At 47.2% G+C, this 16,968-nt stretch overlaps 1 protein-coding gene across 2 annotated transcripts in view; it reads left to right on the top strand.

The window, feature by feature from the left end:
• LOC124037162 (podocan-like) overlaps positions 1-16,968 on the top strand; it is a 42,887-nt gene that overhangs the window by 16,683 nt on the left and 9,236 nt on the right. For both annotated transcript variants that reach the window (XM_046351828.1, XM_046351827.1), the window contains exons 6-10: positions 10,323-10,432; positions 10,838-10,994; positions 12,897-13,012; positions 14,169-14,382; positions 14,762-14,966. In XM_046351828.1, the coding sequence (XP_046207784.1) occupies positions 10,323-10,432; positions 10,838-10,994; positions 12,897-13,012; positions 14,169-14,382; positions 14,762-14,966 (802 nt within the window). The remainder of the gene's footprint in view (positions 1-10,322; positions 10,433-10,837; positions 10,995-12,896; positions 13,013-14,168; positions 14,383-14,761; positions 14,967-16,968) is intronic.

Consider the following 16,968-nt stretch of genomic DNA (forward strand, 5'->3'; position numbering starts at 1 on the left):
ATCTTGACGAATATCCTGATTTTTTCTGTCACTCGATGATTCATGTTCAGCACGTTCTGACGTGTTCTACAGAAGCGTCTGTTTTAGAGAATTGTCTCTACGTTAAGGCTGAGAAGTGCTCTTTTTGTCTCCTCCGTTAATTTTCTCGGTTCCGTTATTTCCGCTGAAGGCATTCAGATGGATTCCTTTTAAGGTCCAAGCTGTCAGTGATTGGCCCGTTCCAAGGTCACGTGTCAATTTGCACTCCTTTTTAGGTTTCGCTAATTTCTACTCCTTTTTCATTCGTAATTTGGTCAAGTTGCTGCCCCTCTCACAGCTCTTACTTCTGTCAAGACGTGTTTTAAGTGGTCCGGTTCCGCCCAGGGAGCTTTTGATCTTCTAAAAGAACGTTTTACGTCCGCTCCTATCCAAACAGTTACTCCTCGTCACTAGACAATTCATTTCGACTGACGTTGCAGATAGGCAGCCATTCAAATGATCCCAGCGCTTCCAGTCTGACGATAAGGTTCATCCTTGCGCTTATAAACTCAACAGCCTAATCCCATCTGAAAACAACTATGATGTGGGTTTGAACTCTAGCCATCCGCTTAGCCCTAGGAGAAGGCAGAAAAGTGGTTGGAGGGGGCGAAAAGACTTTGTCGTTTGGACAGACCATAAGAACCTTGAGTACATCCGACTTGCCAAACGAGATAATGCACCGATCAAGCTCGTTGGGCGTTGTTTTTCGAATATTCTTATCGTTTCGAGTTTGTGATTTCTTACCGTCCGGGTAGCAAGAACACCAAGCCTGATGCCTTATGTTCTGTTTAGTTCTTCTGTGGCTTCTACTGATCCCGTCCAGGGGATTCTTCCTTAATGGGCGTGTTGTCGGGTTAACAGTCTGGGGAATTGAAAGACAGGTTAGCAAGCACTCACGCACACTTCTTCTGTAGGCGCATTGTCCTAGTAACCTCCTATCCGTTCCTGTTTCCACTCGTCTGGCTGTTCTTCAGTGGGCTCACTCTGCCAAGTTAGCTGGTCATCCCGGTGTTCGAGGCATGCGTCTATTGCCAGCTTTTGGTGGCCGACTCAGGAGCGTGACATCGCCGTTTCGTGGCTGCTTGTTCGGACTGCAGCAGACTAAGTCGGGTAACCTCCTGCCCCTGCCGGTCGTCTCAGACCGCTCCCCATTCCTTCTCGACCATGGTCTCACATCGCCTTAGACTTCATTACCGGTCTGCCTTTGTCTGCGGGGAAGACTGTGATTCTTACATACTGAAACGGTTGTCTAATAGGTTCTCTAAGGAAGAAATTTCATTCCCCTTAAACAAAGATAAGGAGACGGCACAAATCATTATTGAGAATGTATTCAGAATTCATGGCCTCCCGTTAAACGCCGTTTCAGACAGAGGCCATAATAAATTCACGTCACAGTTTTGGATGGGAGTTCTGTAACAAAACGTTTGATTGGTGCGTAATCAGTCTCTCTTCCGGGTTTCATCCCCAGTAAACGGTCAAGCAGAGAGGGCCAATCAGAACGATTAATGAAATAATGAAAGAGAAGCCTTTCTTTCAGAAAGGTAAAGCGTCTTGGGCAGAACAGCTCCCCTGGGCAGAATACGCTCACTGGTCGCTTCCTTCGTTCTGCTACCGGGTTATCTCCGTTTCAGAGTAGTCTGATTACCAGCCTCCTCTGTTCTCATCCCAGCTTGCCGAGTCCAGCGTTCCCTCCGCTGAGCGTTTGTCCAACGTTGTGAGCGCACCTGGAGAGGGTGAGGTCTGCACTTTGCCGTTACAGGGCACAGACGGTGAGAGCCGCCAATAAACGCAGGATTAAGAGTCCAAGGTATTGTTGCGGCCAGAGAGTGTGGCTTTCCACTGCAACCTTCCTCTTACGAAAGCTTCTTGGAAAGTTGACTCCTATGGCTTTCATTGGTCCGTTCCGTGTCTCCCAGGTCGTCCAATAGAACGCTGTGAGTGTTCTTCAATGGACATCTTCGTCGTCCATCCTGTCTTCCATGTCTCCTGTGTTAAGCCCTTTCTTCGCACCCCCGTTCGCCGTTCTTCCCTCCCCCTCCCGTCCTTTGAGCGCACCTATTTACAAGGTACATAAGATCATGGACATGCGTTCTGGGGACGGGGTCACTAACCTTAGTGGATTGGGAGGGTTACGGTCCTGAGGAGAGGAGTTGGGTTCCGTCTCGGGACGTGCTGGACCGTTCACTCATCGATGATTTCCTCCGTTGCTTCTAGGATTCCTCCTCGAGTGCGCCAGGATGGCGCTATTTTCTCTCGGTGAGTGGGGGGTACTGTCATGTTTGTCATTTATTATCATGTCTTGTCCCTGTGCTCCCATTCTATTCTTTCCCTCTGCTGGTCTTATTAGGTTCTTTCCCTCTTCTATCCCTCTCTCTCCCTCCCTCTCTCACTCTCTCGCTCTCTTTTCTATCGTTCCGTTCTGCTCCCAGCTGTTCCTATTCCCCTAATCATCATTTAGTCTTCCCACACCTGTTCCCGATCCTTTCCCTGATTGGAGTCCCTATTTATTCCTTTGTGTTCCGTCCCTGTCCTGTCGGTTCCTTGTTTAGTATTCACCGTGCTGTGATTGTGTTTCGCCCTGTCCTGTCGTGTTTTTGCCTTCATCAGATGCTGCGTGTGAGCAGGTGTCTCTGTCAACTACGGCCTGCGCCAACAAAACCACAGCGACCTGCAGTCTGTGGCCGCTTCTCTTGTTATTCCCCTCTACAGACTAGAGGATTTCTGTTATTCCCTGTTTGGACTTGAATAAACTCTGTTCCTGTTAAGTCGCTTTTGGGTCCTCTATCACCTGCATGACAGCTAGGTCATCATGGAGCTCTCTGAAGCCATCTTCACACCTTTATGTGTTCTACTCCTATTGGAATCCTAATTTTAAAAACATGGATGGTCTTAAGGTTGAGACAACCAAAGTCCTGCATCCACAAGAATTCAGCAATACAGATATGTAATAACTCAGGCTAAAGCAGTGTCTCTCTTCAAAGTGTAATTGTTTTCTGAACTAAACTGCAAAATAACCAAATGGCTGAAAGAAGTCAAAGAACCATCAGAAAATGTAACTTATACACACTGTATGTATGCCATTCAGAGGGTGAATGGTCAAGACAAAATATTTAAGTGCCTTTGAACAGGGGTATGGTAGTAGGTGCCAGCCGCACTGGTTTGAGTGTGTCAAGACATGCAACATGGCTGGGTTTTTCATTCTCAACAGTTTCCCGTGTGTATAGAATGGTCCACTAACACAATCAATGGGGGCCCCGTTCTGTAATTCAACCACTACAGTTTTAGATAGCTGGCTGCTAGACAAACTTACCAGTCAACATGGGCTAATTTAGTGACTGTCAGAACAAAAGGAAAACTGCACAACCAAATGTTTGAAATTGCACCTTGTGTATTATACTATTGTAACTCTCAACAGTACGTTTTTTGTATTTAATTTTTTATTTCACCTTTATTTAACCAGGTAGTGTTATGCAGGTGAATGAGGACCCAAAAGCGACTTGGCGAAAACAGAGTCTTTATTCCAGTCAAGGAAATATGCAATACTCCTAGACAAATCGGAGCGGTAAACAAAGCATAAAAAACAATTCCACTCGTAATGACGAGGACAGACTGGAGACTCGACCATAAACTGTAGGTTGCCTCGGGAAGGCACTGACCGTAGCAGACTCAGACACCTGCTCACCACGCAGCATCTGAGGGAAACACGACACGACAGGGCGAGACAAAGACACAGCACGGTGAACAATATACAAGGATCCGACAGGACAGAAACGGAAAACAAGGGGAGAAATAGGGACTCTAATCAGAGGAAAAGATAGGGAACAGGTGTGGAAAGACTAAATGATTGATTAGGGGAATAGGAACAGCTGGGAGCAGGAACGGAACGATAGAGAGAAGAGAGAGAGGGAGGGAGAGAGAAAAAGGGAACGAACCTAAAAAGACCAGCAGGGGGAAAACGAACAGAAGGGAAAGCAAAATGACAAGACAATATAAGACAAAACATGACAGTACCCCCCCACTCACCGAGCGCCTCCTGGCGCACTCGAGGAGGAATCCTGGCGGCAACGGAGGAAATCATCAATCAGCGAACGGTCCAGCACGTCCCGAGACGGGACCCAACTCCTCTCCTCAGGACCGTAACCCTCCCAATCCACTAAGTATTGGTGACCCCGTCCCCGAGAACGCATGTCCATGATCTTACGTACCTTGTAAATAGGTGCGCTCTCGACAAGGACGGGAGGGGGGGAGGGAAGACAAACGGGGGTGCGAAGAAAGGGCTTGACACAGGAGACATGGAAGACAGGATGGACGCGACGAAGATGTCGCGGAAGAAGCAGTCGCACAGCGACAGGATTGACGACCTGGGAGACACGGAACGGACCAATGAACCGCGGAGTCAACTTACGAGAAGCTGTCGTAAGAGGAAGGTTGCGAGTGGAAAGCCACACTCTCTGGCCGCAACAATACCTAGGACTCTTAATCCTATGTTTATTGGCGGCTCTCACAGTCTGTGCCCTGTAACGGCAAAGTGCAGACCTCACCCTCCTCCAGGTGCGCTCACAACGTTGGACAAACGCTTGAGCGGAGGGAACGCTGGACTCGGCAAGCTGGGATGAGAACAGAGGAGGCTGGTAACCCAGACTACTCTGAAACGGAGATAACCCGGTAGCAGACGAAGGAAGTGAGTTGTGAGCGTATTCTGCCCAGGGGAGCTGTTCTGCCCAAGACGCAGGGTTTCTGAAAGAAAGGCTGCGTAGTATGCGACCAATCGTCTGATTGGCCCTCTCTGCTTGACCGTTAGACTGGGGATGAAACCTGGAAGAGAGACTGACGGACGCACCAATCAAACGACAGAACTCCCTCCAAAACTGTGACGTGAATTGCGGGCCTCTGTCTGAAACGGCGTCTAACGGGAGGCCATGAATTCTGAACACATTCTCGATGATGATTTGTGCCGTCTCCTTAGCGGAAGGAAGTTTAGCGAGGGGAATGAAATGTGCCGCCTTAGAGAACCTATCGACAACCGTAAGAATCACAGTCTTCCCCGCAGACAAAGGCAGACCGGTAATGAAGTCTAGGGCGATGTGAGACCATGGTCGAGAAGGAATGGGAAGCGGTCTGAGACGACCGGCAGGAGGAGAGTTACCTGACTTAGTCTGCGCGCAGTCCGAACAAGCAGCCACGAAACGGCGCGTGTCACGCTCCTGAGTAGGCCACCAAAAGCGCTGGCGAATAGAAGCAAGAGTACCTCGAACGCCGGGTTGACCAGCTAACTTGGCAGAGTGAGCCCACTGAAGAACAGCCAGACGAGTAGAAACAGGAACGAAAAGAAGGTTACTAGGACAAGCGCGCGGCGACGCAGTGTGCGTGAGTGCTTGCTTAACCTGTCTTTCAATTCCCCAGACTGTCAACCCGACAACACGCCCATAAGGAAGAATCCCCTCGGGATCAGTAGAAGCCACAGAAGAACTAAAAAGACGGGATAAGGCATCAGGCTTGGTGTTCTTACTACCCGGACGGTAAGAAATCACAAACTCGAAACGAGCGAAAAACAACGCCCAACGAGCTTGACGAGCATTAAGTCGTTTGGCAGAACGGATGTACTCAAGGTTCTTATGGTCTGTCCAAACGACAAAAGGAACGGTCGCACCCTCCAACCACTGTCGCCATTCGCCTAGGGCTAAGCGGATGGCGAGCAATTCGCGGTTACCCACGTCATAGTTGCGTTCAGATGGCGACAGGCGATGAGAAAAATAAGCGCAAGGATGAACCTTATCGTCAGACTGGAAGCGCTGGGATAGAATGGCTCCCACGCCTACCTCTGAAGCGTCAACCTCGACAATGAATTGTCTAGTGACGTCAGGAGTAACGAGGATAGGAGCGGACGTAAAACGTTCTTTTAGAAGATCAAAAGCTCCCTGGGCAGAACCGGACCACTTAAAACACGTCTTGACAGAAGTAAGAGCTGTGAGAGGGGCAGCAACTTGACCGAAATTACGAATGAAACGCCGATAGAAATTAGCGAAACCTAGAAAGCGCTGCAACTCGACACGTGACCTTGGAACGGGCCACTCACTGACAGCTTGGACCTTAGCGGAATCCATCTGAATGCCTTCAGCGGAAATAACAGAACCGAGAAAAGTAACGGAGGAGACATGAAAAGAGCACTTCTCAGCCTTCACGTAGAGACAATTCTCTAAAAGGCGCTGGAGTACACGTCGAACGTGCTGAACATGAATCTCGAGTGACGGTGAAAAAATCAGGATATCGTCAAGGTAGACAAAAACAAAGATGTTCAGCATGTCTCTCAGAACATCATTAACTAATGCCTGAAAAACAGCTGGCGCATTGGCGAGACCAAACGGCAGAACCCGGTACTCAAAATGCCCTAACGGAGTGTTAAATGCCGTTTTCCACTCGTCCCCCTCTCTGATGCGCACGAGATGGTAAGCGTTACGAAGGTCCAACTTAGTAAAGCACCTGGCTCCCTGCAGAATCTCGAAGGCTGATGACATAAGGGGAAGCGGATAACGATTCTTAACCGTTATGTCATTCAGCCCTCGATAATCCACGCAGGGGCGCAGAGTACCGTCCTTCTTCTTAACAAAAAAAAACCCCGCCCCGGCCGGAGAGGAAGAAGGCACTACGGTACCGGCGTCAAGAGACACAGACAAATAATCCTCGAGAGCCTTACGTTCGGGAGCCGACAGAGAGTATAGTCTACCCCGAGGAGGAGTGGTCCCCGGAAGGAGATCAATACTACAATCATACGACCGGTGAGGAGGAAGGGAGTTGGCTCGGGACCGACTGAAGACCGTGCGCAGATCATGATATTCCTCCGGCACTCCTGTCAAATCGCCAGGTTCCTCCTGAGAAGTGGGGACAGAAGAAACGGGAGGGATAGCAGACATTAAACACTTCACATGACAAGAAATGTTCCAGGATAGGATAGAATTACTAGACCAATTAATAGAAGGATTATGACATACTAGCCAGGGATGACCCAAAACAACAGGTGTAAAAGGTGAACGAAAAATCAAAAAAGAAATAGTTTCACTGTGGTTACCAGATACTGTGAGGGTTAAAGATAGTGTCTCATATCTGATACTGGGAAGATGACTACCATCTAAGGCGAACATGGGCGTAGGCTTGTCTAACTGTCTGAAAGGAATGTCATGTTTCCGAGCCCATGCTTCGTCCATAAAACAACCCTCAGCCCCAGAGTCTATCAAGGCACTGCATGTAGCACCCGAACCGGTCCAGCGTAGATGGACCGACATAGTAGTACAGGATCTAGATGGAGAGACCTGAGTAGTAGCGCTCACCAGTAGCCCTCCGCTTACTGATGAGCTCTGGCTTTTACTGGACATGAATTGACAAAATGTCCAGCAAGTCCGCAATAGAGGCACAGGCGGTTGGTGATCCTCCGTTCCCTCTCCTTAGTCGAGATGCGAATACCTCCCAGCTGCATGGGCTCAGTCTCTGAGCCAGAGGAGGGAGATGGTTGCGATGCGGAGCAGGGAAACACCGTTAACGCGAGCTCTCTTCCACGAGCTTGGTGACGAAGATCTACCCGTCGTTCTATGCGGATGGCGAGAGCAATCAAAGAGTCCACACTGGTAGGAACCTCCCGGGAGAGAATCTCATCTTTAACCACTGCGTGGAGTCCCTCCAGAAAACGAGCGAGCAGCGCCGGCTCGTTCCAGTCACTAGAGGCAGCAAGAGTGCGAAACTCTATAGAGTAATCCGTTATGGATCGATCACCTTGGCATAGGGAAGCCAGGGCCCTAGAAGCCTCCCTACCAAAAACTGAACGGTCAAAAACCCGAATCATCTCCTCTTTAAAGTTCTGGTAATTGTTAGAACAATCAGCCCTTGCCTCCCAGATAGCTGTGCCCCACTCTCGAGCCCGGCCAGTAAGGAGTGATATGACGTAAGCAACCCGAGCTCTCTCTCTAGAGTATGTGTTGGGTTGGAGAGAGAACACAATATCACACTGGGTGAGAAAGGAGCGGCACTCCGTGGGCTGCCCGGAGTAACAAGGTGGGTTATTAACCCTAGGTTTCCGGAGGCTCGGCAGACCAGGAAGTAACAGGTGGCACGAGACGAAGACTCTGGAACTGTCCAGAGAGGTCGGAAACCTGAGCGGCCAGGTTCTCCACGGCATGACGAGCAGCAGACAATTCCTGCTCGTGTCTGCCGAGCATGGCTCCTTGGATCTCGACGGCAGTGTTACGAGCGTCTGTAGTCGCTGGGTCCATTCTTTGGTCGGATCCTTCTGTTATGCAGGTGAATGAGGACCCAAAAGCGACTTGGCGAAAACAGAGTCTTTATTCCAGTCAAGGAAATATGCAATACTCCTAGACAAATCGGAGCGGTAAACAAAGCATAAAAAACAATTCCACTCGTAATGACGAGGACAGACTGGAGACTCGACCATAAACTGCCGGTTGCCTCGGGAAGGCACTGACCGTAGCAGACTCAGACACCTGCTCACCACGCAGCATCTGAGGGAAACACGACACGACAGGGCGAGACAAAGACACAGCACGGTGAACAATATACAAGGATCCGACAGGACAGAAACGGAAAACAAGGGGAGAAATAGGGACTCTAATCAGAGGAAAAGATAGGGAACAGGTGTGGAAAGACTAAATGATTGATTAGGGGAATAGGAACAGCTGGGAGCAGGAACGGAACGATAGAGAGAAGAGAGAGAGGGAGGGAGAGAGAAAAAAGGGAACGAACCTAAAAAGACCAGCAGGGGGAAAACGAACAGAAGGGAAAGCAAAATGACAAGACAATATAAGACAAAACATGACAGGTAGGCTAGTTGAGAACACCTTTATTTAACCAGGTAGGCTAGTTGAGAACACCTTTATTTAACCAGGTAGGCTAGTTGAGAACACCTTTATTTAACCAGGTAGGCTAGTTGAGAACAAGTTCTCCTTTGCAACTGCGACCTGGCCAAGATAAAGCATAGAAATTTGACACATACAACAACACAGAGTTACACATGGAATAAACAAAACATACAGTCAATAATACAGTAGAACAAAAGAAAACAAAAAGTCTATATACAGTGAGTGCAAATGAGGTAAGTTAAGGGAGTTAAGGCAATCAATAGGCCATGGTGGTGAAGTAATTACAATATAGCAATTAAACACTGGAATGGTAGATGTACAGAAGGTGAATGTGCAAGTAGAGATACTGGGGTGCAAAGCAGCAGGATGAATAAATAAATACAGTGTGGGGATGAGGTAGGTAGATGGGCTATATACAGATGGGCTATGAACAGGTGCAGTGATCTGTGAGCTGCTCTGACAGCTGGTGCTTAAAGCTAGTGAGGGAGATATGAGTCTCCAGCTTCAGAGATTTTTGCAGATCGTTCCAGTCATTGGCAGCAGAGAACTGGAAGGAAAGACGACCAAAGGAGGAATTGGCTTTCGTTCCAGTCGTCGAGACCCCGACATGTATTTTTTTGTTCTATAATGAACATTTTCCCTCTCCTTCCCTACTTGGATCTTAAACCTTGGATCTCTTATTCTTAGTGCGTCAGAGTACAATTCTGCGTGAAATTGATATTATTTTCTATTCTATTTTGTTATGATGCTGTACCCTTGCCAGCCGTGCTGCTGTTGCCAGCAGGAGAGGTGGCAGACAGTTAACCAAGCTTCAAAGGCCCATTTTACTTTAATCCATAAACCATGTTGAAAAGGGGACAGATAGAGTATGATGCTATGTACACTCTTAGGAAAAAAAGGTGCTATCTAGAACCTAAAAGGGTTCTTATGAGAACCCTTTGAAGAACACTTGTTGGTTCCAGGTAGAACCCTTTTGGTTCCAAGTAGAGCCATTTTGGGTTAAATGTAGAACCCTTTCCACGGAGGTTATATCTGGAACCAAAATGGTTCTACCTGGAACCAAAAAGAATTGTTCTTGGAACCAAAAAGGGTTCTCCTATATGGGCAGCCAAATAACCCGTTTGAAACCAAGAGTGTCAAGTTATGCTCGCTACCACTGTAGTAGTTTCTCCTATTTCTCCTGTCATAGCCATTTCAAGCAATGCAGAATCTCCCTCTTGGCATCATTTGGGAGGAGAAACAGGTATGAAATGTACTGAAGTGTTAATTTGTTTTGACTCATCCGTCAATGTCCCAAGGCCAATTGAGAATGATTGTCTGTGTGGAGTAAATTACCCCTCACTGCCAGCACATACAGGTCATTTTGTGGTCAGTACAACAGGAGAAAACAAAAGAAGAGAGTAACATAATATCTCTCTCTCTCTGGTTTTTCCCTCCCAGCTCACCACAGCACCCAAACACTTGCCTCCCTCACTGGTCAGTGCTGATTTTGCCGCTAATTTACTCACGAAGATCTACCCGTACACATTTGGGCAGAAGCCAGGATTGAAGTAAGCGGTCAAAGTCTGTGTGTGTGTGTGTGTGTGTGTGTGTGTGTGTGTGTGTGTGTGTGTGTGTGTGTGTGTGTGTGTGTGTGTGTGTGTGTGTGTGTGTGTGTGTGTGTGTGTGTGTGTGTGTGTGTGTGTGTGTGTGTGTGTGTGTGTGTGTGTGTGTGAGGGTGGGTGGGTGGGTGGGTGGGTGGGTGGGTGGGTGGGTGGGCAGGTAGGTAGTTGGTTGGGCATAGGAGGATTACATTTTCACAGTAGAAAGGTCTTATGTTGCTGTAGGTGTTATATTGCATTTAATTACTTTGCTTCATTCATAAAATAAAACAAATCACCCATCGCTTATCTTTCCCCTTTGCTCCACTCCAGACCACTAATTTCATGCATTCCCCCATGTCCTAACCACCCCAGGTCAGTGTATCTCCACGACAACAAGCTGACAGATGCAGGGCTACCTGAGAACATGTTGAACGGTTCTGACAGCCTGGAGGTTCTCGTCATGTCCAGTAACTTCCTCCGCTACGTCCCTAGGAGCCTGCCCTCTTCCATCTACCGCCTCCATCTGAAGGTGAGTGGCTACAGCCCTCACACAATAACAACCTATCCTGAGAGCTCACTGCTCCATCTGAAGGTGAGTAGCTACAGCCCTCACACAATAACAACCTATCCTGAGAGCTCACTCCTCCATCTGAAGGTGAGTAGCTACAGCCCTCACACAATAACAACCTATCCTGAGAGCTCACTGCTCCATCTGAAGGTGAGCAGCTACAGCCCTCACACAATAACAACCTATCCTGAGAGCTCACTCCCCATTCATACGGCCAAGTTCATCTCTAAAAGTACAGAAGTTTGAGCATGTGTCCGTTAGGCCCATGGATTTTTTATTTTATTAGCACGAATTAGATTGAGCAATAAAAGCCCCATTCGTGGTCTTCTTAGATTACACTTGTTTTTGACAGTATGGAGCACAATACCACAGAGTAGTTTAGAAGGTAACTCCCTCAAACCTTTATTCCATAGGCTGGGATCTGAACTATGCAGTTGTTGCAAGAGCACATTTTTCACTGGTCGCAAAAACAATGATTAATGGGCATCTTAAACTTCTTCAATTAAACTATTATTCAGTTTAAATACACATACAGTGCTGTGAAAAAGAATTAGCCCTTTTTCACATCTTCTCTACCTTTACATATCTTTGAACATCTAAATGTTATCAGATCTTCAACCAAAACCTAATATAACATAAAGGGAACCTGAGTGAACAAATAACACAACAATGACATATATATTTCATATATTTCATAAACAAAGTTATGCAACACCCAATGCCCATTGTGTGAAAAAGTAATTGCGCCCTTACACTCAATAACTGGTTGTGTCACCTTTTGCTGCAATGACTCCAACGAGACACTTCCTGTAGTTATTGATCAGCCTCTCACGTCGCTGTGGAGGAATTTTGGCCCACTCTTCCATGCAAAACTGCTTTAACTCAGCGACTGCTCGTTTCAAGTCTTTCAAGTGGGGTTAGGTCTGGACTTTAACCAGGTATTGAGTGTAAGGGTGCAAGTCTTTCAAGTGGGGTTCGGTCTGGACTTTAACCAGGTATTGAGTGTAAGGGTGCAAGTCTTTCAAGTGGGGTTCGGTCTGGACTTTAACCAGGTATTGAGTGTAAGGGGGCAATTGCTTTTGGTGTTTCATGTTTTTGTTATTTGTAAACTCAGGTTCACTTTATCTACTAATAGGTTTTGCTTGAAGATCTCATAACATTCAGTATCAAAAATAAGCAAAAACAGAGAAAAGGGGGCAAAAACCTTTCCACGTTGCTGTTGCTGTTCATGTATACGTGAACAGCAACAACCACAATCCGCAAGGGGCCAAGAGCTCAATGAGAGAGCGGCTCTATGATTCACATCAACGCGCTATGTAGATATCGATAATAAGTGATATCCATATCGCCCATAGGTTGCACCACTTCTGTCGTCCGGCAACTTTATTCAAGTTGGACAATCTTTAGATGCCGACAGCAGTCGCGCCATTGCAAGACTTGGCTTAGGCTGTAACCCAAGAGCCCATTCCTGCTCTTTTTTTCCCGTGATTCATCAAACGCATGTGGTGTGTCATCGTAGTGGTCTCTGACTTGTGGTCAGACTCTCTCAGGCGGAACAAACTTAAACTTGCGCCCTTTTTCAATGCTGATGTGAATGTCATAGAGAAACCAGAAAGGTGTAGATGTTTTTCGCAAACATCCTTTCTCAATTTACAAGTAATCCTCGAAGTAAGAATCAATTTTCTTCAAAAGTATCTGTAATCTGATATATATATTATATTATTATATATATTATATATTTTTGCTGGTAACATAACAGGTTAGTTACTGTTTTTTTTTGTTTTTTTGTAATCCATTACTCCCTATCTGTGATAATGATATGTGATGCTTGCTTGTGTGTCTGTGCTTCTTCTTGGTTAACAGAGTAACAAGCTGGAGAAGATCCCGTCAGGGGTTTTTGATAGCCTGACCCAGCTCAGAGAGCTCTACCTGCAGAACAACTTGCTCAGCAACGAAGGCATGGACAACGAGACCTTCAGGTAATGTTGTAGCACTGTAGTAGTATTCTAGTACTACTATAGTACTATTTTAATAGTACTGTAATAGCATTTCGCTACACTCGCGATAACATCTGCTAACCAGGTGTATGTGACCAATACAATTGAATTTGATTTAGTACAGCATGGATGATAAGACCTGCAGGTGGAGGACCTGTTACTATCAATTATATTGTAGTATAATAAGACACACTAACAAATAAAACACACTCAACAGAGAGCAATTCAGTGCAGCTGTCTTCTTCTATTCTTCCTCTTCTTCTAAGTTGATTCGACATATCTGAGGCCACATGTTACGTGAAAACCCCGAGGGTATTGATTCAAAACAAAGACCTATACTGTAGACTTTACAACGCGGGCAAATATAAGGCATGGACAATGACACCTTCACGTACTGTAGTAGGAAGAGTGTGTCGGATGTTCTTGCATACTCCATAAACAATTGACTGGATCTTATAACCAATGTTTCAGTCAGTAGATAAGACTTTCAGCAGGGTTCTTTTAAAAAATATATACTTTAGCTGCGAACTACAAACTACTCTCTTTTTATTGTAGGACACGCAGACACACAAACACGCTCGACAGAGTCATTCAGTCACTCCACCTGAGTGCAGTTGATTCGATATATCCAAGGTTGAACACGATCACTGTTGCCCATTATGTGTCAATGGTTATTACAGAGTGCATCAATTCAAAACAAAGACCTATAGACTTGACAACACGGCAAACTCTGAGAAGGTACATAAGGGAATGGTGAGTTTAGTGTCCACTTGTTACTTTCGATGTATGACTATTGATCTCATGTTCAGTTCCGCGAGAGAATGTGAGAGAATAGAGTGGTGTGAGTGAGTGAGTGAGTGAGTGAGTGAGTGAGTGAGTGAGTGAGTGAGAGTGAGTGAGTGAGAGAGAGAGAGAGAGAGAGAGAGAGAGAGAGAGAGAGAGAGAGAGAGAGAGAGAGAGAGAGAGAGAGAGAAGCCAGTGGTGAGAGATTAGGTTGAACTTGTACATTCTGAGAAAATGTCAAAATGGGAGAGAAAAGTGAGATTTGTCTATTCATGGAAAGATAAGATGACCGCTTAAAGTGATGATCTCCTGTATCAAATATAATGTCACCCTCTCCTCTCCTCTCCTCTCTCAGCCAGTTGACCAGTCTGGAGTATCTGGACCTGTCCAACAACAACCTGAGTGTGGTTCCTCAGGGTCTGCCTCGGAGTCTGATATTGCTACACCTGGAGAGGAACAGTATCCACAGTATCCCTGGCGATGCTCTCACAGCCTGTCGTAACCTTGAGTACCTACTGCTGCACAACAACCAGCTCCACTCCCGCTCCATACACCATGCTGCATTCCAGGTAGGTGCTGCAGGATACTTGGGATACTTCAATATAATGCCTCTCCTCTCTCCTCTCCTCTCTCCTCTCTCAGCCAGTTGACCAGTCTATAAGATACTTCAGTCCTATATAGAGGGCTATAGGACATACTGCGGACAGTTGAATTACCACAGGTGTATATGGCTCGAAGGACCATGAAAAATATTCTAAAGCCTGATCTGACTGCTAGTTCGGTCAGGTTGAACCGCCACAGAGAGTTGGGCACAATTGTTTTGATGTTATGATTATGATCATCTATTTGTCTGTTAAATGAGCAATGAAAATCCTGAAATGTGCTATGAAATGCCATTAGAATTACATGAAAATGTTCACAAAGAAAGAGTTTTCTCTTCTCAACCAGGGCCTGAAGAAGCTACACACCCTCCACATGTACAACAACCAGCTGGAGCGTGTCCCCAGGGCTCTGCCCCGCCGAGCCAAGACTCTCATGCTGCTTCACAACACTATCAACGTGATTGAACGCAACGACTTGGTCTTTCTCTATTCCCTGACCGAGCTCAACCTCAGTTACAACCGCCTCACCAGCCCCAAGCTACACAGAGAAGGTGGAGTATATGGATATGTTTTGTTGTGTTTTGTTTTGTTGTACTTTGCTCTGCTGTCATCTACATGAATACTGTACATCTACAGTAGATCTATATGTGGTGTCATGCTGGTATTGGTATGAATGATTCGGGAGACAGGCACAGGAATGCATAATAGTTTTTTGTATTTTTTGTACCCAAATTACCCCAAAAATGTTGTACCCAAATTTCAGCGTGCCGTGTAAAGGCACAGGTACGAAGACCAAACAAACACTATACAAACACATGTTAGAAACCCAAAACAAAAGAGCGAGGAGTACCTCGAATAAATAACACAAGTACCCAATGATTATCCCACGGGACGAGACCCATAATCATCTGCACAATGATTATCCCATGGGACGAGACCCATAATCATCTGCACAATGATTATCACATGGGACGAGACCCCTAATCATCTGCACAATGATTATCCCACGGGACGAGACCCATAATCATCTGCACAATGATTATCCCACGGGACGAGACCCCTAATCATCTGCACAATGATTATCCCACGGGACGAGACCCGTAATCATCTGCACAATGATTATCCCACGGGACGAGACCCGTAATCATCTGCACAATGATTATCACACGGGACGAGACCCGTAATCATCTGCACAATGATTATCCCACGGGACGAGACCCATAATTACATTTACATTTAAGTCATTTAGCAGACGCTCTTATCCAGAGCGACTTACAAATTGGTGCATTCACCTTATGACATTGAGTGGAACAGTCACTTTACAATAGTGCATCTAAATCTAAAGGGGGGGAGGGTGAGAGGGATTACTTATCCTATCCTAGGTATTCCTTAAAGAGGTGGGGTTTCAGGTGTCTCCGGAAGGTGGTGATTGACTCCGCTGTCCTGGCGTCGTGAGGGAGTTTGTTCCACCATTGGGGGGCCAGAGCAGCGAACAGTTTTGACTGGGCTGAGCGGGAGCTGTACTTCCTCAGTGGTAGGGAGGCGAGCAGGCCAGAGGTGGATGAACGCAGTGCCCTTGTTTGGGTGTAGGGCCTGATCAGAGCCTGGAGGTACTGAGGTGCCGTTCCCCTCACAGCTCCGTAGGCAAGCACCATGGTCTTGTAGCGGATGCGAGCTTCAACTGGAAGCCAGTGGAGAGAGCGGAGGAGCGGGGTGACGTGAGAGAACTTGGGAAGGTTGAACACCAGACGGGCTGCGGCGTTCTGGATGAGTTGAAGGGGTTTAATGGCACAGGCAGGGAGGCCAGCCAACAGCGAGTTGCAGTAATCCAGACGGGAGATGACAAGTGCCTGGATTAGGACCTGCGCCGCTTCCTGTGTGAGGCAGGGTCGTACTCTGCGGATGTTGTAGAGCATGAACCTACAGGAACGGGCCACCGCCTTGATGTTGGTTGAGAACGACAGGGTGTTGTCCAGGATCACACCAAGGTTCTTAGCGCTCTGGGAGGAGGACACAATGGAGTTGTCAACCGTGATGGCGAGATCATGGAACGGGCAGTCCTTCCCCGGGAGGAAGAGCAGCTCCGTCTTGCCGAGGTTCAGCTTGAGGTGGTGATCCGTCATCCACACTGATATGTCTGCCAGACATGCAGAGAGGCGATTCGCCACCTGGTCATCAGAAGGGGGAAAGGAGAAGATTAATTGTGTGTCGTCTGCATAGCAATGATAGGAGAGACCATGTGAGGTTATGACAGAGCCAAGTGACTTGGTGTATAGCGAGAATAGGAGAGGGCCTAGAACAGAGCCCTGGGGGACACCAGTGGTGAGAGCGCGTGGTGAGGAGACAGATTCTCGCCACGCCACCTGGTAGGAGCGACCTGTCAGGTAGGACGCAATCCAAGCGTGGGCCGCGCCGGAGATGCCCAACTCGGAGAGGGTGGAGAGGAGGATCTGATGGTTCACAGTATCGAAGGCAGCCGATAGATCTAGAAGGATGAGAGCAGAGGAGAGAGAGTTAGCTTTAGCAGTGCGGAGCGCCTCCGTGATACAGAGG

Source organism: Oncorhynchus gorbuscha, linkage group LG06, assembly GCF_021184085.1.
Source record: "Oncorhynchus gorbuscha isolate QuinsamMale2020 ecotype Even-year linkage group LG06, OgorEven_v1.0, whole genome shotgun sequence".
Lineage (NCBI taxonomy): Eukaryota > Metazoa > Chordata > Actinopteri > Salmoniformes > Salmonidae > Oncorhynchus > Oncorhynchus gorbuscha.